General features: G+C 35.0%; 1 protein-coding gene across 3 annotated transcripts in view; it reads right to left on the reverse strand.

Annotated features, from left to right (window-relative positions):
* Positions 1-5,988: 5,988 nt before the first annotated feature.
* PHIP (pleckstrin homology domain interacting protein) overlaps positions 5,989-27,484 on the reverse strand; it is a 125,846-nt gene continuing 104,350 nt past the window's right edge. For 2 of the 3 annotated variants that reach the window (XM_032484501.1, XM_032484499.1), the window contains exons 33-40: positions 25,778-25,847; positions 25,406-25,459; positions 25,000-25,149; positions 17,640-17,792; positions 16,852-17,015; positions 16,142-16,401; positions 15,409-15,606; positions 5,989-11,465 (exon numbers count right to left, since the gene is read on the reverse strand). In XM_032484501.1, coding sequence (XP_032340392.1) covers positions 10,828-11,465; positions 15,409-15,606; positions 16,142-16,401; positions 16,852-17,015; positions 17,640-17,792; positions 25,000-25,149; positions 25,406-25,459; positions 25,778-25,847 — 1,687 coding nt within the window. In that variant the 3' untranslated portion in view covers positions 5,989-10,827. The remainder of the gene's footprint in view (positions 11,466-15,408; positions 15,607-16,141; positions 16,402-16,851; positions 17,016-17,639; positions 17,793-24,999; positions 25,150-25,405; positions 25,460-25,777; positions 25,848-27,484) is intronic. The other variant, XM_032484500.1, reaches the window with a different exon arrangement.

Below are 27,484 nucleotides of genomic sequence, written 5' to 3' on the forward strand. Positions count from 1 at the left end.
CCCCAGGGAAGGCCGAATACACGTGGTCACTACAGATCCCATTAAAAAGGGACACTGGGACACTGAATCCAAAACCATGTGGTCTGAGGCAGGAGACCCCAAAGGCAATTCAGCCAATTCTCAAAAAATTTTAAAACAGGACTGATTGAAACCTGCAGGTCCCCGTGCAACACCCCTATTCTCCCAATAAAAAAAGCCAAACTCAGCACAGTATTGCTTTGTCCAAAACTTGAGGGCTATTAATGAAGTCGTCCAAGACTTGCACCCTGTGGTGTCTAATCCATACGCTCTGCTCACAACTACCCTGGGAAAATACATCTGGTTCTCAGTTTTGGACTTAAAAGATCCTTTTTTTTTTTCTGCCTTCCTGTTGCAGAAGAATCCCAGCAACTTGCTTTTGAATGGTAGGACCCAGAAACACAGGTAGTCCAGTGGTATTGTTGGACAGTCCTGCCTCAAAGATTTAAGAATTCCTCTCTCCTGTTCGAAGGAAATGTTGGCTAGGGACCTTGGAAACTTAATATTGGGTGAAGGACTTTAACTCCAATATGTGGAGGATGTGCTCATCGCAAGCCCTACAAGATATCTACAAGGTACCATCAGAACCCTGAACCATTTGGCCGGTTGTGGATATAAGGTCTTCCAGAAAAGGGCCCAGATAGTAAGTGGCAAGTCATGCATCTGGGCACTGTCCGCTCCCAAGGACAGTGGGATTTTTGCCTGTTAGAAAACAAGCAGCTAACTGCAGGCTTGAACAACTAAGACCCACAGACAACGGAGGGGGTTTCTGGGAATGACAGGGTTCTATTGGATTTGGATCCCAAACTGTGGTCTTGTAGGAAAGCCCTTCTAACAAGGCTGTTCAGGGACATGCCCTTGAGCCCCTCACTTGGACTGAAGAGTGCCAAACACCTTCTAAAACTACACAAAGTTAGTCTCCGCCCCGGCTTGGGACTCCAGATTGAAAGAAACCCTTCAAATTGTATGTCCATGAAAGACAAAGCATTAAGTCTTAAGGTATTTAAGTTCTAGAGCTAAAAATAACCCAGAGACTGTTGTCAGAGCTCCCTGGGTGGGAACCCAACACAAAGGAGCCTGCCCCACCGAGGACTGGCAAGTAGTTACTCAAATGGCTCAGATACGGATGCTTTTTCAGGATGGGTGGAAGCACATCCCACCTGGACAGAAACAAGTCTCTGAAGTGGTTAAAGCCCTCCTTAAAGAAGTGATCCCCTGATCTGGATTAAGGCATTGAAACTGCATTCATCCTGGAGACCCACAACCAACAGGAAAAAACCGAGATAGTGAATCACGCACTAAAAAGGAATATTGCTAAAATATGCTGAGACTAACTTAACCTGGGACAACGCCTTGCCGGTTGCCCTGCTCCGGACCAAAGTGGCTCCCAGAAGCAGGTTTAACGTAAGCCCCTTTGAAATGCTGTGTGGTAGGCCATCCGAGGATTCTGCCCAGGTGGGAGAACCTATAAATGCTCTAAAAGACCTAGCATCTGCCAATTACGTTACAACTTTGAGCGCCGTACTGACCTCCGTTCATGAGTTGCCTCCAACAGGTCTGCCTGTGCTACTGACGTAGCCTGACATCCTTGCCAACCTGGATACCTTATTTTCCTGTGAATGGGCCATGCTTTCTTACTTCTTTTCATGCCTCAGATTTTTGTTGAAAATTGGACGTTTTGGTTCCACTTCCCAATACATATACTAAATTTCTGTGCTATTTGGGCAAAATTGAATAGGTTGACCCATCTCCAGCTACAATAAAGGTACAATCTCAGTACTTTTTTTTTAAAGTGCGACCTTATGTCTAAGGGTTCAGAAACCCGTTGTCCTCCAGGCCTCTCAGGAACGGGGTCATTTTCTGATGGCAGTGGTGCTGCTCTGATGCATGGCTCTACCCCAGCTAACCTGACAGATGAGTGCGTGGTGAGTAATACCATGTGTGGTCCTGTCCACCTTACAGTCAGCTGATGCTCAGGTCCTTGTTCCCTCCAGGCTGTACGCAGGACTCGTTTTGAATATTCTTCCGTGGTAACTGGAAATCAGATGATGCCTCCAACCCATGGTTTTTTTGTTGTTGTTGTTGCTGTTTGTTGTACGTATAGTTGTTTGTTTAGTGAATTTTCTAAACTGTTTTTGTGAAGACTGCATTCTTTGTCGTGTGTGGCCACTGAAGTCTCTGTTCCATTAGTTTGGGGATCAGCTAGTGATTTGACAGGATTCCTTAAACGATTAGAGTCCCCCGAAAATACCCCTCTCAGGTCCCCCCAGACTGGCTCTGTGTCGGGACACTGCTTTAGGTTTAGGTAGATTGTTTGCAACCCTGCCTTAGCCTTTTTTTCTCCTGTTGTGAGGAGCCTACAGGTCAGACAGAGGTGAAAGCTTAGCATCTTCAAGTCATTTCTGAGCACGCGTCTAGCCCCGGACATGTACGTGGCCTTCCAGACCATCCAGGGTACACGGAAGCTTTCCAAAGCCTTTACTCCCTTCCACGCTTTTCAGTTTGCCTGGCAGCTGTGGCTAGTGCATTTGTCTTTAAATGCTTTTGACAAACCCCACCCAGGGGTCCACTTTAGCCCTGAGAAAGTTCAGAGGTGGCTGAAACGAAGGCGAGTCCCCGAGCTGACCCACCCCCGCCCCCCGCCCCGGCAGCCACCAGACAGGTCAAAACACACAAGTACAGTTCTTGCAGAACAAGGGCCATATGGCTTCGCATGCTTGTACCAGGAATCCATGCGGCCACGTTCACAGCCCCAGCCGCCAATGCCAGATGGGAAGTCGGCGAGGGGAGGCAGGTAAGTGAGAACACCACTGTAACACCCTCTTGCTGAAATTCAATGGCTGCTTTCTTTATTAAACACTCCCCTCGTGAGATTCAGACCGTGAGTTACCCTCATGTTCTGAAAAAATTGATTCACTAAACTGGAAGGCTGAGTATTGAAATTCCCTACTCTACCATTTTTGGTGGCATAACTCCTCTGGCAATCTTAACATAATACTAAATTTTCTGTAAATACCTGCCTCTTCAAATGCTTTTTCAACTGGTCTTAACATCTTACCAGTTCTCTTATTAAGTGAGTAGAATAAAACATTTAATATGCCTAGTGGACAATATTTCAGTACTGAATCTTACAATTTAAAGGGATCCAATGATTATTAATTCAATTTCATATTAGTCCAGAGTTTTAAGTGACTTGAGGAACCTTGGAAGTTATAGTTTCCTTTTATATGTCATGTTTTGTTTTTGCTTTTGCTTTGTTCATGATTGATAAGTTATTCCTCACTGGGGACACTAATGATTGGGAGTTTTATTTTATGGTCTGAGATACAATGAGGATCTAACTTCTGTTGGGTGAGAGGTGGTTTTAAAAATCTTATCTCATTGTTTTCTCTTTTTCTTTTCGTGAAGCTCCAATCAGTTAAGAAGACTACCTTTTTAAAATCTACACTGGTGAGATTTTTGTGTTTATGTTTGAGTTGTGACTAAAGTTGTAGAAATGATGCTATAAAGTTTCTGTTTGTGTCTGTAACTAAAGTTGAAAAGCCTTTACCCAATAGTTAAGTATGAAATGTTTTCCTACTACCAGAGAGTATTAATAATGGAACCATAACATCTCTTGAAGGATTTTAAATTAAAGGAAATCCTTTCTGATTGGTTTATAGAGGTAAATGTGGTTTTTTTTTTTATTGAAGTATAGTCAGTTTACAATATTGTGTCAGTTCCTGGTGTACAGCATGTTTCAGTCATATATATATATATATATATACACACACACATATATTCCTTTTCATATTCTGTTTCATTATTCAAGACATTGAATATAGTTCCCTGTGCTCTACAGTAGAACTTTGTTGTCTATTTTGTATATAGTAATCAGTATCTACAAATCTCAATCTCCCAATTTATCCTTTCCCACTTCCTTTCCCCGCTGGTAACCACAGGTTTGTTTTCTATGTCTATGAGTGTTTTGTAAATAAGTTCATTTGTGTCATTTTTTTTAGATTCCACATTAAAGTGATATATGGCATTTTTCTTTCTTTCTGGCTTCCTTCACTCGGTATGACGATCTCCAGGTCCATCCAGTTGCTGCAAGTGGTATTATTTTATTCTTTTTTATGGATGAATAGTATTTCATTGCATATATATAGCACAACTTCTTTATCTAGTCACCTGTTGATGGACATTTAGGTTGCTTCCATGTCTTGGCTATTGTAAAAGGTACTCTATGAATATTGGAGTGCTTGTATCTTTTTGAATTAGAGCTTCCTCTGGATATATGCCCAAGAGTGGGATTGCTGGATCATATGGTAAGTCTATTTTTAGTTTTTTGAGGAATCTCCATACTGTTTCCCATAATGGCTGCACCAAACTACATTCCCACCAACTGTAGTACTTTTTATTATTAGAAAGCAAATATTTCAACTCAACGCACAATTTATAGTGTGTTGCAACAGGACACTTAAAACTCAGGGTTCGAAAGCTCTCATTACAATGAGATCATGGCTATAAGACACAGGTTGCCTGGAAGCTACATTAAATGGGATATTTTATTTGGGGATTAAATAGAAAAGCCAAGATTGAGCCTTGAGTACAGAAGACTATATGCATATGAGAAATAATCATAAGCTATTTGAATTAAATTGGACCTTGCAGATTATCAAATTTTTTTTTTTACTTTACAGATGAGGAAAATGAAGCTCAGAGATGAAATGACTCAACTCCAAGCCCAGTTCAGCCAGTTACACTGTGTTGTCAGCATGTCTAATGAATCACGCAGAAAGGTACTTTCTTGAATAATTTCTATTTTTTCCCCCAAACAAAACCAAAAAGGGTAATCAACATATGGTAAATGTGTTACATGTGTTAAATGCAAAAAGATTACGAACACAAGATACTATATTGCAAAGAACAGAAATTTTGAGCTTTGGTTTTTAATCTTATTGGTCTTAATGGAGAAGCTTAGCCTAGAACATAGTTAATGTTACTACAAAAGAGAAACCAGTAAAAACTGGTTGCTAAAAATAATTTTTTTCTTAGCTGGTCCTCCTAAGTATAACCTAGGCATTAGAATCAGCATACTTTAGAAAGAAAAAGGCTGCTGGGAATGTTTATCTGATTTTGTCAACTTAGAAATTTATTTTATACAAAGTCATTTAAACAAAGTTTCTTAAGGAAAAATGATCTTAATAGCCCAAATTCACAAATCATCTCATGTGCTTAATTGGAATTGCCATTTATTATAGCCTTATGTACTCTATACTAAAATTTGGACTCTTGTTCAGGGGAGGGTATAGCTCAAGTGGTAGAGCACATGCTTAGCATACAAAAGGTCCTGGGTTCAATCCCCAGTACCTTCTCTGTAAGTAAATTAAACTAACTACCTTTCCCTACCAATAAAAATAAATGAATAAAAATATATAAAAGAATAAAAAAGTAAAATTTAGACTCTTGGGATGTCAATAAAAATGTATGCCAATCTGAACACATTTCTAGAAAAGCAGCACTAGCTTTATGAATCTCATTTTGTGTAACTGCTTAACAAGCAAAAAGTCTTCATCATTCCTCCATCTACTTTTCCCATAAACTTCACTTCACATTTTTGAGAAAACACTTACGTGAACTGTTGAACTGTTCCTTTGAAATAAATCTCTTTACAAAAAGTCTGATATTATACCCAGTACAGTAACTTATGCATAGTAATAAATCCATACAGTTTTAAGTATACACATTGAAAAGCAAATGACTTATTTTTAATCTTTGGCTATTTTGGAATTAAATTACATTAGGGTACCCACAATCCTTTAATTAGCTAGTATATTTTAACATTTTGCTAAGTAGACAGGGCATTGGAAACATTAATGAACCAGCATTTTACATAACAGCTTCTTTGGTAAAGTGCCTTCTGAAGTTATGTGCTGAGTGCTGTGTTACAAAAAATAAAAAAGAAATCATGAGGCTCTACAAAATAGCTTAGAAAAACAAGTTTTCTATTTATTTAAAAATAAGTTTGTAGTTACTACATTGCAGGGACAGGAATTCTTACACATACATTCTAGTTTGTATAAAAGGATTCAAAGAATTATGCATCAAAACTAACATAGAAAGTGTCCACGTAACAGTAAAGAAAGGTCCAATCAATATGTACAAAAAGAAAGGGCACTGCTATTCTGGTGTGAGACTGCTGTTTATAACATAATACTCCAGGTTTCCAGAAAGAAAAAAAAAAACAAAAACCTCAATAAAGCTAAATAATTTTGTTTTTAAACTGTTAATTACATACAACAGATTTGCTTGTGTTTAACATTGTTTTCTGTACAAAATAAGCATAATTTTAATTTGAAAATGTGTCAGTTTCAACTTTAACCCTCTAGGTCAGTTACTTCTTAAAAATTGAGCTACATTCTACACGTCTAAATATCGTGTGACAGGATTTAACAGTTTTCTAAAAGATCTTTAGTAAGACCACATCTTGCAGTTTTAATATGGTCCAAAAATGTAACTTTGTATTTTGTCTCAATTTGTAGCTTTTCATTGTGATCAATCAACACGCACAATCTTACAATGAGCATGTGTGCATCTGCATCTTAGGTGTGTGTACTATGTATCACCTCAAACCTATTTTCTTAGCTCCTTAAATGTAGAAACTCATAGCCACCCACTATTATGTATTTGGTTTGTGCCATATAAGGTTAATTTCCTGATGATTTTATCTGCATTAAAAAAGTATTTCAACACAGAGCTATCAAAACTAAAAATAATATATATATATATATTATAGCTCATAATATTTTCTAATTATTTTACTACAGTGTGTACAGGGTTTATATCTGGAGTGTCAAAAGCAGTACTTACAGTCTTCTGACTTAGTGTGACCTCTTCTTGGGTGTTGTACATAGTACAAAATGACTTTACATCTGGAGTGCTCAGCTCAATATAATTAAGAACACAGCTTCTTAGTAAATGCAGTATTAGTTTAGTTCAAATCAGTTGGAAATTTGATTGAGGGGAAGTGCAAAGAGGGAAGTGAGGAAAAGATGTATTTTCCAATTTCAATAGGAAAATTAAATTGTCACCTAAATTTAACCACTTTCAACCTATAAAAAATACTAAATAGGGGGGTAATTCACCGAACATGAAAGTACTTCCCCTATTATGACTTTTAAAATCATTTATTTCCTGCATATGAGGAGAACACTTACAGCCCTTTAAACACTCAAGTATCTTGGTCCTTTCAACCTAGTCAAAAATAAATTTCAGGTGAACAAAAACATTCAGAGTAACAATTTGTTTTCATTAGGTAGAAAATAGAAAATCAAAACTGCTTCCAGTTGCCTTCGGAGAGAGATGTAGGTGTGTTTGCATGTATAAAATGGAATGCTAGAATTTAAAAGTAAACACTATAAACTAGAGGAACTAATTTACATTATAAATCATACTTCAAAATGTGTAAATGTTGATAGTATCATATATGCTAAAAATGTTATCTGAATACTTCGTTAAGATGCCTGACTGATCTACTGCACTGCAGATGAGGGACAGTCCTAGATGTTACTGTACATGCTGCACAAGGAGCTCTTTGCTGTCAGTGTAACTTACGTAATTCATTTCCAAGGGATACTAGATTTCAGCCAAACTTCATGTCTCAAATGTGACCTAAACAAGCTCACAAATATGCTATACAATTAGTCTAATTAAATTTAAGGAGGAAGATAGTTTTGTTACAATGCTATCAAATAGTCTTCGAATATGTGGGGATGCTGTGCAATATTAGAAACAATGATAGTGAAGCCAGCAAGTCTTTAGTTCATAAATACGCACAGAAAATAGTCCAATGCAGATTGCAAAGAAAAAAACTTTAAGAAGGTATATGTCTATTGCCCAGAGTTATGAGATTGTAATTAGACTGAACTGTTTAAACGGCTAATTTGCAACATTTTATAATTTTTAAGATTTGATTGGGACTTGAGAATGTTGGGGTGGAGGGAGAGAATATTAGGGTTATTAGGGTTAGGGTACTTGAAAATACATTGTTTTACATTTTTTCATATGTCACAAGTTTTATTTCTGAAACTTTCACGAAATTTTTTTATTGCTCACCTAAGACAACTGCCAACATTTCCTTTTGACCTATAAGCAGTACATATGTGGTGTACTGTCTCAAAGAACCTATTTTCCAAGTGGTCAAAACTATGGTGATGACTTAAGTTTCTCAATTCAACTTTTCCAATGTATGGAAGCTAAATCATAAAAATATAAAACCTAGATATATCTGGTTATTACTAATAGATTTTTAGGTGTTTCAATTACAAAGAATCTGATCCAAGTCATTTTTGCCTTATTAAGAAACCAGTGTCTAATAATATCCAAATAAGGTCATACATATACAGTGTCTTTAGAACAGGAATAATACATTTACTTGCTGCAGGTAAGATGGTAAATACTCATTTCTTTGCTCAAGAGTTAGAATTCATACACCATACTAGAGGTATATTCCACTCTTAAAGACTGTATGCTTTTTCTGTACACACCTCAAAACTGTACATATTTTTTACAAAAATGGACTTTATAGTCTTATTTTTTCTAGCACAATGCAGATAACATCAGGAAATCACGTATTTCAAATAGATTGCCTTCAAAAGCAACAAATTACTTTAATGACTTAAATTTCAAACATACACACTATTTTCAGTAATGGTGTAACCGAGAGACTCCTTTTACTATACAACCAAGCCATCCATTTCTGCATTATGAAGAGTTTAACTACTGAATTTTAATTATATAGTTAAATATATTTGTTAGAAAAAAATAAATATACAAAAAACCTGAAAATTTTGAAATTATTTTTCAACTGCAAAATCACAGCAATCCAGTTAAGATCTGGAAAATGGTTTACTTAATTTCACAGGAGGATTTCTGTACAAATTTAGTTAAAAATGATCTAAAAAGCCCAAATGTGTCACTTTTCCATTCTTCAAGACAATCAAATGACAACTAACGTTTATTCCTACCAGAAATACGTAAGGAAATAATTCTGTAATGTATTTTGCCAAGGTCCAGTTAAAGACTTTATTTTCTACATCAGGGTCATGCTGATACATATTTTTCCCCCCATCCTCGCTTTTTAAAAATGTAGTATCTGAAAATTTTGGTTACATTTTTGTACCATACCAGTCCTCAGAAAATACTACATTCTTTAAACTTTTTAAAAAATGGACAATAATCTTTAAACAATAGAAATGGTATTTATGTTGGTTTTTAAGGTATAAAATAACTAACTGTACCATAAACAAATAAATAACTGCTTTCCTTTTCCATAGCAGTACATATAGCAATACATTCTCCTAAGTCATATAGTTATCATTTACAATAGACAACTTAATTTTACTAATGATGCAAAAAATAATAGAATACAAGGCACAATCATTAAATGGAATTTCTCTTTAGGGTGTATATTGACATACCAGCGTGATAAGGATACCGTAAAAAGTGCAGAAAAAACACAATGTGCAATGAGACCACTGTATAAAACATGATTGCATAAAAAGTGATTTGGCCTATTTTAACCTTTAATAATTGAAAATAACCAATCTTCCCCTTAAAATTAAACTATAAAGTATGACATTTTAAAATTATTTTTATTCTACCACTATCTAAAAAATCCTGAAAAAAGAATTTATACCTGGGTAATAGTATATAAGTATGTGTTTGTATATATATTTAATTATACCCATTTATCAATATATACACATACACACACAGACACATTTCTTTGTAAGTCATTTTAGCCTATTAGATATGTCTAAGATTTAGAAATGACATTAATCCAGATTAACAAGTAAACATCAAATCCCATACCTTTTTCCTGTATTTTCCTTGAATCCTTTAACCACTTAAACATTTTCTCTAAAACATCTCTGTCAAAGGACCCACCAGTGCATTATTTTCTACTATTAGTACCAAAAAAGATACAACCCAGCATAACTCTTTAATAACTTGCTCTTTAGAATAATATATAGCCTTTCCAATATTGAAAAGTGTATGCTGTCCTGACAGTCAAAAACAGGCTTTCCACTGCACTGATTCTCAGTCTTTGGCACAATAAACAGAGATTGAGTGATTGATATAAGAATCAAGGTCTGAAAAATTAGACAGTCAAATGTTTTCCAATGTGGATATGTTTCCTTTCCATCAGTACATTTTCTCTTAAGTTTGGCAGAAATGGAATACAGCAAAAGCCTCCTCTAGATTCTTTGTAGATGAACATTCTGTAATTAAAATTAAGCTTTTTAAGGTATCAAATGGTGGGAGTTTTGTATGTATCTTTAGAGGAAACACATTTCTTAATTTACTGCTACTCTGGTAACATCTGTCCTCCTAGGGGCATGACTTCTGTATCAACAGAAATGTACCTGGCTTGGTCAAAAATAATCCATTTTAACATGAAATGCTCTATCACTAGAAATGTTATGCTCCATGAGAGTGTAGCAGAACTGCCTTTTCCAGAAATAAATTGGGAATTCATTATAGAGCCTCAACTTCTTTTGTTTTCAACAGTAAATTAAATGAATGTTGAAATGCATAACCTATCTAAGGGCAATAAATAGCAAACATTTAAAATATATATGTATATATTTATATATATATATATTCATTTAAAGAAGTGAAGTGTCTTGTAAGTTTGTTTTTTTGCAAATCAAATCATAACATTCCCTAATCCACCATAGCAGCAAGGAAGCAGAAGCCTTAGTTCTACATATTCCTTAACTGTACCTGCTTTATAGATTTTGAAGTAAAATATTTTGGTGCAAGTTACCAACCAATTAAATTAGCTTTTGCTTTTTCAGTCAACTTTCGGACTCGTCCTCTACTAGAAGTTCCAAAAGTCAAAGAAGTGTCTTCAAACAACAGCTGCCTTTGCTCCTCTTCGGAGTCGTCCTCATTATAGAAGGCTGTCCTTCGACCTTGGTTTCGAGTTCTCATGTGAGGTTCAGAGCCTTTAAGTTCCTCAAACTCTTCTTCCTCATCCATGGGATCATCTGTCTTTTTTCGGTTACTTCTCCTTAGCATTTTAACACTTGTAGGAACTATGAGATCTGAGTCTAGTTTTTGTGTCTTCATCTTCCTTTTGGGTTTTCTGCCTCCACGACTCTTTTTCTGTAACAAATCCTCCTTTACAATATTAGTTTCAGAAAGAAAATTGCAGGTTGAAGAAGGAACTACTTCATCTCTGATAGGATGCACACTATTTTGCTCCGAATCTTCAGGCTTTGCATACTGCAGCTTTTTGGGCTTTCTACCCCTCTTCTTGTGTATAACTTCACCACTACTGATAGTAACTTCCACCTTAGGTTTCCTTCCCGGCCCCCTCTTCACAAGTTTAGACGGCTGCCCTCCATGGCCATTTACTTGAATGCTTCCTGGTACAAAAGCATTGTTCTTACAGTCTGCTGGAAGGGAACAAGAGCGCACTTAACATATGGAACTGCTTTTTTATCTGACCCTCAAACTAGTCAGTAGGGCCACTGCTATGCATAATGACATAATCCTATTTGCTTTTTTACTAATATGAGAAAAAGAACTGACAGAAGGCTAATAGTTTAATGTTATTATTTATTTTCTACTTAAAACTCACAGATGAGAAAGATCCTTAATGAAGTCATTGATGACATGAGGGAAATGAAACTCAGGGCAAATAAATGACTTGTCTAAGGTAATACTGTAAATATGATGAAGCAGGGATTAGCCAAGGTTTCTTATTCCTACTACCTCTACTACACATCCTAATGTATAAGCATTGTTTTCACGACACAAAATGACCCTGTTTACTTGTATGGCACTTACTAACCAAAAAGCATTTTATTGTTTACCTCTTTAATACAGAATGTTACCTTTAAGCAGCTCAATATGGAAAATAATCTCCATGTAAAATCCATGACCTTTTACCCTTGGTAATCTGAATAAATAAGTGTATCATTCCCCTCTACTCTCCTTTAATCACTTTTTCTATTAGGGATGGAGGAAAAAGGGACTATCAAGACTGGAATGATTCTACCTCTTATTTGATGCTCTTTTGGATATGCTGATCATAAGCTGGTATCAGATAAGAGTCTATAGACTAAATATTTCTCTATTTTCCTCAGAAGTAAAAAGGATCTCATCTCCTAGTAACTCCTATGCAAGAGGTTTCAGAATACATCTGCTGGGATAATTCGTATCAGTTATTCTCCATAAACACTACCATGGCTTTGACATTCTTCATCTATCCTTTCTACAAGAGTAGAACTCTTGATCACAGACTATGTTCTCAGAATTTTAAAAAGAAGGTTAAAAAAACAACTAAATGGCAGTTTTCTTCATAGGCTGTTTTTGGAACATTCCTATCTTCTTATGTAATTGAATGGCAAATGACTGATTTATAATCATAAGCAATACTGACTACATGTATCGATCAAATTCACTCTGCGCCACTATTATCAGGATTAAAAATCCCACTGTAACAAACTCCAAGATAAAGGCCACTAAGCTGTATTAAAAAATAAAAATACTGGAAATCAAATTCTAAATCTGGGCTCACACAGGCACCTCTTGTCTGTGTGGCCTGCTGTTGTCCATGGCAGCATTACCTATAAACTCCTTTCCTATTCTCCTCCTTAAAAAAAAAAAAAAAGTCTAAATCTGTGTGATCTAGAGATCATGATAAACTGCCTTCTGCCTTTCTATGGTTAAAAAAATGCTATTTCCCTTTCAGATGACGGAAAGAGACGACAAACATGTACTACTACTAACTTTTTTTCTTCCAAAATTCTGAAGTTTTTTATTTGGTTGTGGTGGGTGATCTGAAATGCAGTATTTTAAAGGAAATCCATAAAGAGATGAAAACAGCTGTTAAAGAGAATGCGTCTTCAAAATGGTAATTTTTGTCATGAGTTTGAATTGTACAGTACTTCATAAATTTCAAGAAATAACAGTCGAGACACTCACTAGCACAGGAAGAAAGCAAAGCCCTCATTTCCTGATCCCACAGTTCAAATGATTTTCTTAGACGTGATTTTCCCTAACGATGGGCAGAGGGGAGTAATGTGTGTGCGTTTGCATGAAGTATCTAAGTATTTTCTATCAAGCAATTACACTTAAACTGCTTGAAGATTCTCTAAGAGTCTGTATATCTTTCTATTTGTTTTATATTAAGACTACTGACAATATCCCGTTCATGTACCCTATAAAAGTTCTGCAAATTGGCTTCGAAGACTCCACGAACTCCTTGAAATGGTCCAAATTTTGTGTAGATATGCTTATGTGTATTTTCAGGGGAAAATACTACAGGTTTTGTCAACTTTACAAAGCAGTGTATAATCCTAAATGGTCAAGAACCAATGTAGCTCTTTTAAAAAGGAATTCAAGAGCTTAAAGTTTCTAAAGTCACTGATCTAGACCTGTACTATCCAATGAGGTAACCACTAACCATGTGGCTACTGAGCACGGGAAATGTAACTATGTAACTGAGGAACTGAATTTTTAATTAAATTTAAATGTGAATATTGAAGCAGAGTACATTTTCAAATACTGATTACATGTTAAAATGGTAATATTTTGGGCATAATGGTTTAAATACAATATATTATTAAAATTTACAATTTCACCTGTTTGCTGTTACTACACGTAGCTACTAGAAAATTTAAAATTACATTATGTGGCTTGTATTATATGTCAATTGCACAACACTGCTCTTGTTTTTAATAGTTAATTCAGGTGCCAATATTTTTGTGTTAAGTCGTTAGTTATGTAGTAGCTTACTGTATTTCTATACTGTACTGGTATTCTTGTATATTTGTAATACTCAAAAACTATAAATCAGATTGGTTATTAGACCTTCCTTATTGTAATGCTAGAACCAATATTCTACATACATTTCATTTCTCTAGGATTCAGGACTGACAGAATCAAGGCCAATATACTATCCAAAACTTTGAATTCAGTTCAGAAAGGAAGCAAATATAAAAATGTAAAACCTATATACAAAGTCATTTGCTTATTTATTCAAATACTTATTGTCCACTATACACTAAGTACAGACTACAGTAAATACAGGCAATTTAAAAATGAACAAACACGAGTTCATATTCTACTGGAGACAGACCATGTAAAGAAGCATTTTTCTATCACCATTATGAGGGCCAGAAAAGGCGATGAGCAGTGTTCTGGGAACATAAAGAAGTGCTTGATTATGTCTAAAGAACCCAGGAGAAAGCTTCTTGGAGAACACTCCAAAGTGAGACTTGAAAGGGAACAGAAAACTGGGAGGAAAAAAGAAATTCCAAAGATGGAAGAAAAGGACAACAATATTTAGGGATTTCCAAGTGGTTTAGGATGGCTGGGACATAAAAGGGATAAAGAGGAGAAAGAGAAGAAAAACTGGAATATTAGACAACAGCCAAGCAATGAGGAAGGAGTCTTGTATAATAAGCAAAAACAATGAAATCTGATTCCATGTATGATTTGAAAGGCAGGGAAGGATTTTATTTCTCTTTGTGTGTCTGTGTGCACACTGTCAGAAAGGTCACTTTGCTGCAACGTGGCAGATGGACCAGGTAAGGAAGGGTTGAGAAGTAAGGCAGGGAGACCAGTTAGGACACTAGAACAGTACATGGAGGTGAGAATGGAGGGAGGAAATGGACTTTAGAGATGTAAGGAGGCAGAAAGAAACAAGCAGATTTGGTTGCTGAAGAGAAGGCTGGGATGACTCCCTGATTTTAGGCTTATAAAGGTGGATAGATCCCAACGTCATTAATCAAAATGAGGACATTTCAGTGGAAAAATTAAAAGTGTGAGAGGTTTCTGGTGGGAATACTGAAAAGGAAATGGTCTAGGCACACTTTTGAAGTCATGACACAAAATGCTTATTCTTGAGCTCTCTGCTGCCAAGAAGCCATGATACTTGCATACTTGAATAGATGTCTGGCTATAGACAATCCTGATGAATTATTATTTAAAGGTCAGTGTATTGAATTTTGTGATGTAAAAACAAAATTTTTTCTAAAAAAGTGCTACATTGGATTAACTAAATTCAACTTATTCAAACTTCTCAGATACAGTGTTTTAGGTTTTTTTTTTAATGAATTTAAAAACAAATTATCATTAAAAGCCTTTCATTTTAGAATATGCTTTTATTTCTACACAGCAAGTTTCTCTTGGCTTTTAAAATTTAATAGCAATACAGTTTGCTTTTGGCACAAAACTGCAAATCAAAAGATGTCTCACTAAATTTATCAACTAATAAAGAACATGTGACTTTTAAAGGAGCAACCTAAAAGGTGGATATAAACGCTATCTCCAATGGAAGTATCATTTGTAAGATCTACTGTAGCTTGCAAGATACAGACAACACCTTACCTTGCTCAATGACAGTTGACGACTTGGAGAGAGTAGATGTCTTTGAGAGCACAGATGACTTCATTTTACGTTTGGCTGGCTTTTCCTTTTCCATGTTTTCTTTTGAAGAATTATTCCTAGTGCCATGACTAAAATTGGATTGACCAGGACTTGAAAGAGTATTCAAAGTTTTGGAATGTTTCACAGAATTCTCTAGAACTAAAACACATACACACAAAAGATTAAAATCTGGAAGAGTTAAATTATTTAACGTTACAATAGCAAGAAGGTTGGGATTACTTCTAACGTGAATTCCTTGAATTAGCCTATAGGACAGAACCTGGGGTGTGCTTACAGCTTCCATAACAAATCTACTTTCAAAAACGACAAAGGCATACACAAGTAAGAAACTCTTAGTAGTTTCAGACCTTTCAGAGGCTGTGCAGTCACTACAAGGTTATGAAGGCAAGTCTTGGCAAACAGCTAGGAAGTCTGGGTAGTAGGATTTAAATTCAGACAGTTTGGATCAGAGTTGCCGTTTTCAAGCATTATTCTATACTGATATTACTAAACCTCAGTACCTTCTTTACCAAAAAAGTTAAAAAACAAACAAACAAAAAAACCCAAAACCAATAGAAGCAAAACCAACGCTGTCTACTGGAATTTACTAAAATCCAGTATATTTCATTTGTCAAAGTAAACACATTTAAGAAGTCACATATACTACAATTTAGAAACTGCAGCTGATTCTTACTTGTTTTTCCTGGCATTGCAGATGTATTAGCTTTCGAAATAAATGTCTTTGCTGCTGAAGAAGTAGATGGTTGCTCAGTGGTAACTGGATCTACAATCACTCGATTACTTCTAGTTCGAACGACAGAACTGGATTCCGTTTTACCATTTATCTGAGCAGCATTGTGCCTTGGCGGTATTGATCGTGTAGGCACAGAGAATGGAGAGGTAGCGATATCTGACTTTAGCTGGGGTTTTAAGATCCTTTTTTTCCTTTCTGGGCTGTAAATAAAACAGTATCATTGTCATTCTTATAGTTCTACATTGATGAATAAAAGTTTTATAACACTGTTGGATTCAATATTTGTACTATTATGACATATGTTAAAATATGAGATTTGTAGTAGATTTCATATGGTTGTGAGCCTTTGAAAAGTGAATATTTAGTGAAGGATCGCTGTAAATGCTATAGTTATATGACAGAAAGCGTGATGCCATCACTATCCTAAAATGCTGTTTTACTGTACAGATTTAGCATTTGAATTTAAGCACTTACACTAGTATAGCTTTAGTTAAAAGATTAAAAATCCTCCACATCATAGGAGCTTGCATGTCAAATATATCATTCTGCAATATAGGGAATAGTAAAGGAAGTATTAAAAACCACCAAGTTCTATCATTTAGATGACAAAGTTATAGATCAGTTGATGATATTTAAAAGAAATCAAATACCTTGATGCAGCACTACTGGAAACAGAGCTGCTTCTGTTTCTTTTCTTCCTCCTTTTGGTTATTGTATTTCTTTTATGAAAACGAAGGGCAGATTTATAATCTGATAAAACTGAACTAATGTGTTCTTCAAAGAAAGCAGAGAGGCGCAGACTCATGCTGTAAATCTATGGAGAGAGGGGAAAAAAAAAAACCTGTTCAAATTATCCTTCAAAGGAAATGCCTATTCAGTAAATATTAACATTTAAATATTTTTCTAGTAAAAAGTTTTCAGAATTTAAAACATTGCTTTTTCCCAATCTCCTCTGACAAAGACTAAAACTGAAGCATTATTACAATTAAATTATTTTTGCATTAAGCATTATTACACTTATATTATTTTTGTATTTGGCCAAAGAAAGGTAAATGATATTCACAATTTGACTCATTTTTATGAATCATTCACAAAAATACTCCTTCCCACTAACACAGAAAACAGCTGGAAAAGTCAAGCACAGGTAGCTCTAATACATACTAGGACAGTATGTATGTGATATGCATTCAACTACACTACTTCAAAAAAAGTAACCATTCCCAAACATTAGTGACATCAGTGTTATGTAATTTCACAGAAGAAATAAAGCAGAAAGATGCAAATTCTTTTTTCTACTAGAATACCATTAAGAACCTAAAAAGTTAGCCAATTTCGCTCTTAATTTTAAATAAAAGCAGAATGTACGTAGTCACCCTACTTTTCTACTAATTTCATTTATTTAACTTAAATATAAAAAGTAAACAGTGTAATTATATACCCTTGATCTTTTGCTTGGTGTATATGCTTTGGAATTACTAAAAATAAGTCTGACATCTTTACATAACTCCATTGGTGACTCATAATTCCCAGCCTCTAAAGTCTCTCTAACAGTAGCAAAATCCATTGGCGTGTCAATGATGTCTCTGTAGTCCTAAAAGAGGGAAAACGGGTCACATTATTATTATTATAATTACTACCACAAAGTATTACTTCTCATAACAGGGATTCACATACAATTTCTGTGATGACTACAAGTCCTAGAACTATTAATAATCATACCTTGCTTCCCTCATTAAGGCTCCTTTTTTTTTTTTTAGTAATTCTTATTTTTTTCATGCTCTCTACATTTTATTGCAATCAACACAGGATTTTTCTTATTCAAGAACCTGTAAGTTCTGCTTTTTTCCCTTTGGAAAGAAGCAGAGTTGTGTTGGAAAAAGGAGATGAAAAGAATATTGAAAAAAACTCAGCTCTACAAGTTTGAAGTTAAACACCCCCAACTTTACACACCCATAAATTCTAAAGGCTGCTGATTCATTGAAACGTAATAGTAACTTTAAAATTAGGAGATAGAAACAATGAAGATATGCTAACATCTTACTTATGGAGAGGCCTGAGTTCTAGTAACCTCAACTTCAGTACTATAATTACTACAATTGGAAACTTTGCAGTAATCAAGAATTATCAATGTAAGTATCTGTCACAAAGCCTTTTGCACTTCATTCCACAGAGAAGTGCAAAAACTCAAAGTCTCCACCTAGTAAATTGTGTATAAAATAAAGCAACAAATTAGAAGCAATTAAAAACAGACAAATGGAAGGAGAAAAAAAGCAACAGAATAGTATATAGAATAGTATAATGTGATCTAAATATGGTATCTTTTAATAGGAACAAATACTACTATACCTCTTCCAAAGCCCCAGAGTATGTAACTATAGTTTTTGAAATATAACTTGACTTTGCACTATCAAGTTTAAATTATGATCAAATATGTTTGACCATAAAGCACACAGTATTATTGCCTTTTACAAATAGAGACAGTTTTATTTCTTTCTTAATAATCTGCAATGCCTTTTATTTCCTTTCTTGCCTTATTGTATTGGCTATTTGAATAACAGTGGTAAGAACCGATATCTTTGCTTCATTCCCAGTCTTAGAGGGTAAGCATTCAGTTTGTCATGATTAAAAACCTACAGCTTACATCATGCTTAAACAGATGTTCTTTATCAAGTTATGGAAGTTCCCCTTTATTCCTGGTTTTCTTAAGAGTTTGTTTTTATCACTAATGGTGTTCTGTTTTCTTAGATTATGTACTTGTCTATTTGGCCTTCATTCATCACAGGCTGACTATATTAACTGCATTTTCTTATTTTCTATATTCCTTATACTCTGGCACTTCGAGGGCTGTACAGACCTAACGGGAAACTGCCCCCTCCCAAGGTCTAGGTAATTCTTAGAGATAGCAAAGGGTTGTGTTGGGAACATATCTTGCATATGCAAACCAATCATGCCCTTAATCATCCCAGTGTCAGGTATCAGATGACTACAGACAATGCCCACTGGAGTTATTCAAAGTAGCCAATCTTAAACTGTTTACTATGCCCTGCCTTGCCTGTCTCATGGCAACCTCAATAGAGTCTGGCCTAAGCTTTTACTTTGCTCCCATCTTCTGCAACCTGACTAAAAACTTGTGTTTCCTCTGTGACCCTAAGTGGCATTTGGTGAAACCCTCTCTGGGACCTGTGAGTATCATAAACTTCTTCCTTCCAAGACTCATTCTTGTTTACTCCTGTGGCCACCATGACTACCATATGATATCATATCCAACACGTACATTCTCAAAGCAAGTTAAGTATTGAATTTTTGTCAAACGCCTTTTCTGCTTCGATATGATCATGTGATTTTTACCCTTTAGTCTGAATTACACTGATTTTTTGAATGCTCGATCAGCCTTATATCCCTGAGGGAAAAACTCACTTGGTTAGGGTACAAAATCATTTCTATACACTGCTGAATTCTATTTGCTGATATTTTATTAAGAATTTTTGCATTTTCTCCCTTTGTACTGTTTTCGTCTGGTTTTGATATCAGAATAATACTGGCTTCATAGAATGAGTGTAGAAGTGTTATCTTGTGGAAAAGACTATGTAGAATTTGTATTAATTCTTTAAACATTTGGTAGAATTTTCCAGTGAAGACACCAGGGCTTAGAGTTTTCTTTCTTGAAAGCTTTTATTTACAAGCCAAGTTTTCTTACTAGTTATAGGGTTATTCAAATAATACTTCATATTGGGTGAGTTGTGGTAGTTTGTCCTTTGAGAACTGGTTCATTTAAGGTGTCAGATTCCTATGTGTAGAGAGGTATCTGCAGTATTCCTTTATTACCCTTTTGCTATCTACAGGGTCTGTAAGTGATCTCTCCTGTTGTATTCCTGATATTAGCAATTTGTGTCTTTTCTCTTTTTAACTTCAAAATCTTAGTAGAGGTTTGTCAATGTTACTGATCTTTTCAAAGAATCAGCTTTTGGTCTTATGGATTATCTCTTTTTTTTTTGCTTTCAGTTTCATTGATTTACCTTTATTTCCTTTCTTCTGCTCACTTTAGGCTAATTTCATTCTTCTTTTTCTAGGTTCTTCAGGAAAGAGCTTGGATTATTGATTTGAGACTTTTCCTTTTCTAATGTACTAGTGTTTAATTTAGTGTTCTAAATTTCCCTGCACTGCTTTAGCTGCATCCCACAAATTGTATGTATGCAATTTCACTGAGTTCAATTTATTTATTTTTTATTTCCCATAAGACTTCCCTTATTCATGGATTATTTAAAAGCATATTGTTGAGTTATCACATGTTTGGAGATTTTTCTGTTACTAATTTCTAGTTTCACTTCACTGTGGTTGGAAAACACATTGTATGGCTTTAATTATTCCTATCATTTTTTCTGTTAGTTCTGCTCTTCCCTTACTTTTTTCCAATCTTCTTGTGGGTCACCTGAACAAGTTTTAGAATTCCATTTGATTTCGCTGTAGTTTATGACTGCACCTGTTTGTTCACCTACTGTTTAACAACACATAAGTAGTTATCAAAATACTGCTGTCAACTACATTTTACCAGTTCAGATGAAGTATGGAAACCTCCCCTACCCTTGTTTTATCTTCACTGATTCTTTTCTCTGTTCTCTCCAGTGAGTTTTTTATTTCAGTTATAACTTTTTAATTCTACTATGTCCATTTGGTTTTTCTAATTCTTTGTTGAGACTTTCTTGGTATGACAAGTGATTTTTGTCTTGAAACCTGGATATTTTGGGAATAAGACTGGATATTTTTTAGATCTTGTGTTTCAGTGGGCCTATTCTGACAACACTCTGTGGGCAAAGAGGGGGTACTGTCTCGTTCGTTACTGGCAGGTGGAGGCAGAAGTCTAGGTTTTACCTGGCCATCTGAAGATTGAGGAAGAGCTCCCTGAAACTCCTGGGTAGAGAAAGGAGTTCAAGGTCCTTACTAAGCTTCCACTGGAGGGGAAGTGGCTTTGTTACTGCATGGCCTCCACTGACACTATGGGGGTGGCCTTATCACTGACTGGTGGTAAAAGTCCTGATTCCCCTCTAGGCCTCCACTGATACTACCCAGTGAAGGAGGGCAGGAGTACCTCATTACTGCCAGGTGGGAGCAGAAGTCCAGGCTGGTATTTGGGAAGCATGGAAATGGCTCTCCACTGGCCTTTGCTGGTGGAAAAGGGGTAAGGCCACAATTTTTTCTATGGTTTTTGGCTGGGGTAGAGCAGTTACTGTCTGTAAGTTTTTGTGTTGCTATGGTCCTCCTTTCCTAGTCCTTTGGCTAGAGAGAACAGGCTTTTCTGGTCACAGCATACTGGCATTGCTAGAATGCTGATTTTTCTAGCATCTAGAATCAAATATATGAAAACCTACCCAGGGAACTGACTACCGTGTCATTCCTCAAGTCCTGAGGTCCCTAGCCTGTCTGGCTTCTTCTCTCCATCTCTGAGAATCTTATGTTTGTTTTATACATAACATCCATGATTTTTAGTTCTACTTAGTGGGAAGAATAGGGGAAATTATGTCTGTGTCTGCTCCTCTGCTGAAGCAGAAGTCCAACTATACTATCTTTGACCAAAATGTTTTGAAATGGCTCACATAAAAGTGGCTTCAGAACCACTTTATAAAGCCACACAATAAAACTTGACTTAGTACCTTTTAGTAAAATCCTGATTTTGGTAAAAACAGTGTACTACAGTCTACCTTATGTACCAAACCTGGTCTAAATGACTTAGCCATTTATAGAAATTAAATTCATCATTAATGGAAGACTGTCATTAGGGGAAAAAAAAAAACGATATTCCAAAGACTGCACTCCTCACTCTTAAGACAGCTGTGGGGTGGGGCGCGGGGAGTAGTTAAAACAAAACCTACAAAACCGCTTTATACAATGGTAACATCACCTAAAAAGTGTCCAACCTCTCTACATTGTTAAGGGCAACTAGCCACTTTGATAGTCTGTAATTATATGGATAATGAGTATTATGACACATTGGTTTTTATTAAACTTTGAAGATTTGAGGGAAATGTTATAAAAATGATACAAAAAAATTTTAAATGTTTTGCAAAATTTTGGTTAAAATGTCAAATTCATCTACATAGAACACTTCATTTTTCTTGGTTCATATCTGAGTTTCCATCATTCAGTACAGTACACAGCAGTCACTCAATACACCTCTGTTGAATAAATGGGTGGGGTAGAATACTTAGAATGCTAATTCCCATCAACGTTTAATTTTTTAAATCTTGCTTTGAGTATTTAAACACAAAATGTAAGCTAATATTTTAATACAAAAACTGAAGTATGAAGAGCATGATCTGCCTTAAACAGACTGCTAGAGTAATGCTGATAGTTAACTTAAATACTTAATTCTGAAGTGGAAAAAGCTGATCATCCAGTTTTCTCCCCTGTGACAGTAATAAAAAAACAGTGAATAGCCGTAAGTCTTCACACCTCCATCAATGAGTACCACAAGAGATAAGAGATCAAATTAAAAATTTTTTCTTATTTCAGCTCCTTTTTGTCTGTTAACATATTTCGCTGGTGGAAAGAAGGGTTCTAAATTTCCTTCTCACCATTTTGAATATTAAAAAAAGCCTGCACTCTTATATATTGCTTATTCTCTAAGAATATTAGATATACTTATGGTACACCAGATATAGGAGACAGGGGCTTTTTATTCTTGCTTTGTCAATAAATAGCTACATATCTTGGAGAGCTGCTTAATTTGAGCCTCTGCTCCACATCAGTAAAATGAGTCAGACCAGTCTCAAGGCTCCTCCATATTTTCAGTATGGTTGCTTTAAAAATTTTTTTTTCTTCCTGTACTTTTGACTTTTCACTGTTATTCCAGGTAAAGATTTTTGTTTTCTTATATATCCTGCTCAGAAGTCATGCTTTGTCAAATGTTTATCAACCCTAGAAACTTCTCAGCCATTAACTCCTCAAATACTGCTTCTCTCTCATTCTGTGTACTCTCTCCCACTGAAACTCCTATAAGATATATTTTAGACCTTCTCATCCTATTCAACATAGCCCCTAATCTTTCAGTTTAATTTCAATGATTTTTACATTTCATTTTAAGAAGTTCTATTTAGCTTAAATTTTAAAAAATATCCCTCAAATAATGTGTTTTTTCCTTATGCTTACCCCTCCATTTATCTCTCAAACCAAAATGACACATCAAAGTTTAATTAGCAGCATCCTTTTCTTTTCTTGGTGGTATATAAAATAACAGAATGAATGGTGTTTTAAATTTGATGAAGTATGGTATTTCAGAATAATCTATCATCCCACATTTTAGGGGAGAGAGTGCTAACATTTCAATCTGTTGTTTCTGTTGTATATATGATGGATTACTCCCTTGTATAATTTGTGATTTCTTTTTATCATTAGTTTATTTTCAGTGGGGATTGATTTTTTTCCTCTGGTGAATTTCTATATCACAAGAGTAGTGTATATTTGGACTCTAAATCCATGCATACCACAAGCTAAGGGAAATTTCTCTCCTCTGACACCAGAGCACAAAAGAGACATCCTTCCATGTGTAAGGAATTATCTGTTCTTTCCACTGAGGGTGAACTGAAGTCTTTCAACAGTCCTGGTGGGATCTCAGTTTCAATTTCCTTCCTCCCCATGGCTCGCGTGGCCCTATCTGTCTCTGCATAGTGTTAATATTTATACCACTAGAATCTAGAAATTAAAGCTTATTTCTGTCTCTCTATCTACACCCCCCACCCTGGGGAAATGTTCGGAATACAAACACCTGCAAGCACTGGATAAACTATAACTTATTTTGTAAAATACATACTCGGGCTTACAAGAAACAAAGGGAACTCCACAGGTTCCAAAATCAAAGAGAAATGAAAACCAGAGCAATTAATTTGGTTCTTATAAGAGTTTTTTGGGTTTTTTTGGGGGTAAGGTTTGAATTAGCCTAGTTTATCACATTGCTGGAATTAAAGATGTATCTTTTGCATTTAAGGTTATATATTTCTTGATTTCTAAATGACAAGAAAAAAGTCTTTTATGATATATATCTATTGATGAAATTTCTCTATTTTCATCATCGCAAGTTAGAGCACATACATCAAAAAAAACCCCACAGATAATGTCAGATCCAGGTCATGATCTTTTATAAAACATTTAATTTTTATTTTCATTTGAAACCATGAATGTTATCAGAACTGTAAAACCTTTAATAAAATGGAATAAAAAAATCACTTTAAGGTAATTTTAGATTGCCAAGACTGCACGCAAAAAATAAATACTTGAAACATGTTTACTCAAACTTTTTACAGTGATTCCATAAAGATCATAAATTGGCATAACCTATATATATATAAAATAATGCCACCTTACATTTATATATATAGCACTTCAGTTTAAAAACTATCTTAATGTTTAATAATAATAATATTCTCATTCCGTTTCTATAATTTGGTAAGGAGGGTTAGGTAAGTACTGTTATTTTTGTTTCCTAAATAATTTCCATAATAAATTCATGGAATAAGCATGGTGAAGAATATAACAAAAATAGATTCAAATATGAAAACTAAATGACTTGCTCAAAGTCGTACAATTGGTAAGAGGCAGAGCTGGGGCCATACCCAGTTCTTTGGAGTCTTAGTTTGGGGTTACTTCTGTTTTACCGCTGTTCAGTTTAGATGCTCTATATAACCAAATATATAATGAGAACACACATGAAACATAAACTATAATTATAAAAATAAATAGCAAATTATCACATATAAGATACATAAATAGCAAAGTGACAAGTAAAGAGTCTTTTTAAAACTACTTACTGGGTATTCAAGGAGGTCTACTGGCTGGCGGAAAGGCTCGGAATCTTCACATTGAAATATGAGATTTAACAACTCCTGGCATTGTTTCTTCCACGCTTGAATATCGTAAGACTGAGCTCTGTTCCGTAATCTTCTTCTAGGCTGATGGTCCTAAAATAAAAATGTTCAAATATATTAATAAAATAACACTTACATAATAAAATTTTTATTTCTTATCTTGATAATTAAGTAATACACAATAATTCAAATAAATAAATATCTTTTACCTAGTTCTAAAAACCATGCACTTCTGTGACGCAAACTGATTTGTAATACTTAATCTGTCTTTAAAAACACCAGAGTAAAAAAGTGCTCAATACATTTTAAGTCATATAAAGTACCTCTATTAAAACAAAAAAGTTACTACCTTCCTTTTCCGGGTGGAAGTTCCTGGCACATCAGCATCTTCTTTCTCTTCTTCCTTTGAAGCAAGAATTTACCAGATTCAGAAAGTATTGTTGGTTTCACTATATCCTGTAGCTGTTTAATACCAATTATCTCCTTTACCCTTTGGAAAACTCATAATGTACATGACGCTGGAACACTTCATTGACTCACTGAAAGTTTCCCTCCACCCACCACTTAAAAAAAAATTTGAATCATTTTTTTAAAAGAGTTAACTACAGTATTAGGCAAAAATAACTTTCATAACAGCATTTATCTGAAAACTACCATGTGTAAATTTCTTTTTATATATCGGTCAAAACCAATGTAGTAATCATGATGAAATATTAAATACCTCAGAGTCAGACAAAACTTTCTTCTTCATTGAATTGTAGAGTGGAATTATGTTATAACAAGTCTGATCCCTAAATAACAAGAAAATGTTAGGATACAAGAATTGGAGTTATTTTTTTCTTCAAATCTGTTACTAAAACTAGATTTTAAGATCCAAAACCCTATGCACACATCTGCCCCCGCTTCTCCACTCTACGTGGAGCCTCCACTCAGGCCTATTTCATTACACCAAACCCAATTCCCACCTCCCAGGCTTTGCTCAGGTCACTGCTGTGCCCAGAATGCCTGCCTACATGAGATAGCTAATGTATCTCTCCTGTCTTCTAACTCCTTATTCCTTTCATTCTTAAATGTAGGCACTCCCTAAAATTTTGTCCTTAGCCATCTTCTCTCGACACTGTAACGTTCGCCTGGATTATTTTACATACCTGCAGTTTACCTGTGTTAACGAACTCCAAATTTCTATAATTTGGTCTGACTCTTCTGAGATTCTTGCCACCATCTAAAATTCTGCATGTCTAAACCTAATTGTCATTCCCCAGTCTTCCTCCCTTTTTAAAAAACTTTTAACCATTCTCACAGGAATGCATGGTTTTTCACTATTCCTCCCCTTGCCAGCTCCTTATAAATGCAATCATTGGCCAAGTTATGTGATTCTATGTTCAAAATCTCTTGGCATCTGTCTCTTTCTCAATTCCATAAATTAAGCCTCCATCACCTCTTACTACTTCAGATACAGCAGTCAATCTGCAGTCATATTAGTATTTTTAAGGCATAGTTTACATCATGTTATTCTCATGTTAAAATCATTTCAAAAGCCCCTTGCTTTTAGCCTCTTTCCTATCAGTTAACATTAGACACTGCAGTCAGACTAATACTTTTAAGGAAGAGAATGCATCATGTTATTCTCATGTAAAAATATTTTCAACAGCCCCTTGCTCCCAGTGCTCATATTTTAAGTATGGTTCCTTAGATCAGCATTCAATGCCCTCCATGATATAGTCCAAACTCGAGTTTACAGCACTGTATTACTTCTGCTCATGTCCTCTCTACTTCACCCAATTTCAATTACTCAATTTCCTTAACAACTCTTTTTTTCCCTCCTTCATGCCATTCCTTATTCCTGGAATGGCTTTTCTTTCATCTAACTTCTCCTGAATCAGTATCTACCTTGTCCACAGGATCTTAACATACTTCTCACGTGTACCTGAAATCCCACTCTCATAGCCAGAAGTGACACTATCCCTCATCTAAACATTCACACAATCTCTTTTTACTTCTTCCTCATACCATAGTTACTTACAGATTTATCCTCCTACAAAACTGTATTAAGAGGGTAATTAAGCATTTCTATCTTTAAATATTTATTACGTCACTTTGCATATATTTATTGCTTGAAATTTGGCCCAATAACTCAATTAAAAAGTAGAGTAATCAAAATTTCAAGACATATCAAACATCTTGAAAAGTGCTCCCAGCTAAAAATGGTTTTTAACAAATTATATATCAAAGTGCTAGGGATTTACTTTTAGACATATACAATATAAATGCTTTATTATTTTACTTTAAGGTGTTCTTATAAGGCATTTCAAAATAACTATTTGAAATAAATACAATTTCTCAGACTATTCCAAATACAAAAAAATTGTTTCATCTAAATTATTTCACTAAAATATTAATTTACAATATATCATGTGATTCCATTGAT

This window comes from Camelus ferus, chromosome 8 (genome assembly GCF_009834535.1).
Source record: "Camelus ferus isolate YT-003-E chromosome 8, BCGSAC_Cfer_1.0, whole genome shotgun sequence".
In the NCBI taxonomy this organism is placed as follows: domain Eukaryota; kingdom Metazoa; phylum Chordata; class Mammalia; order Artiodactyla; family Camelidae; genus Camelus; species Camelus ferus.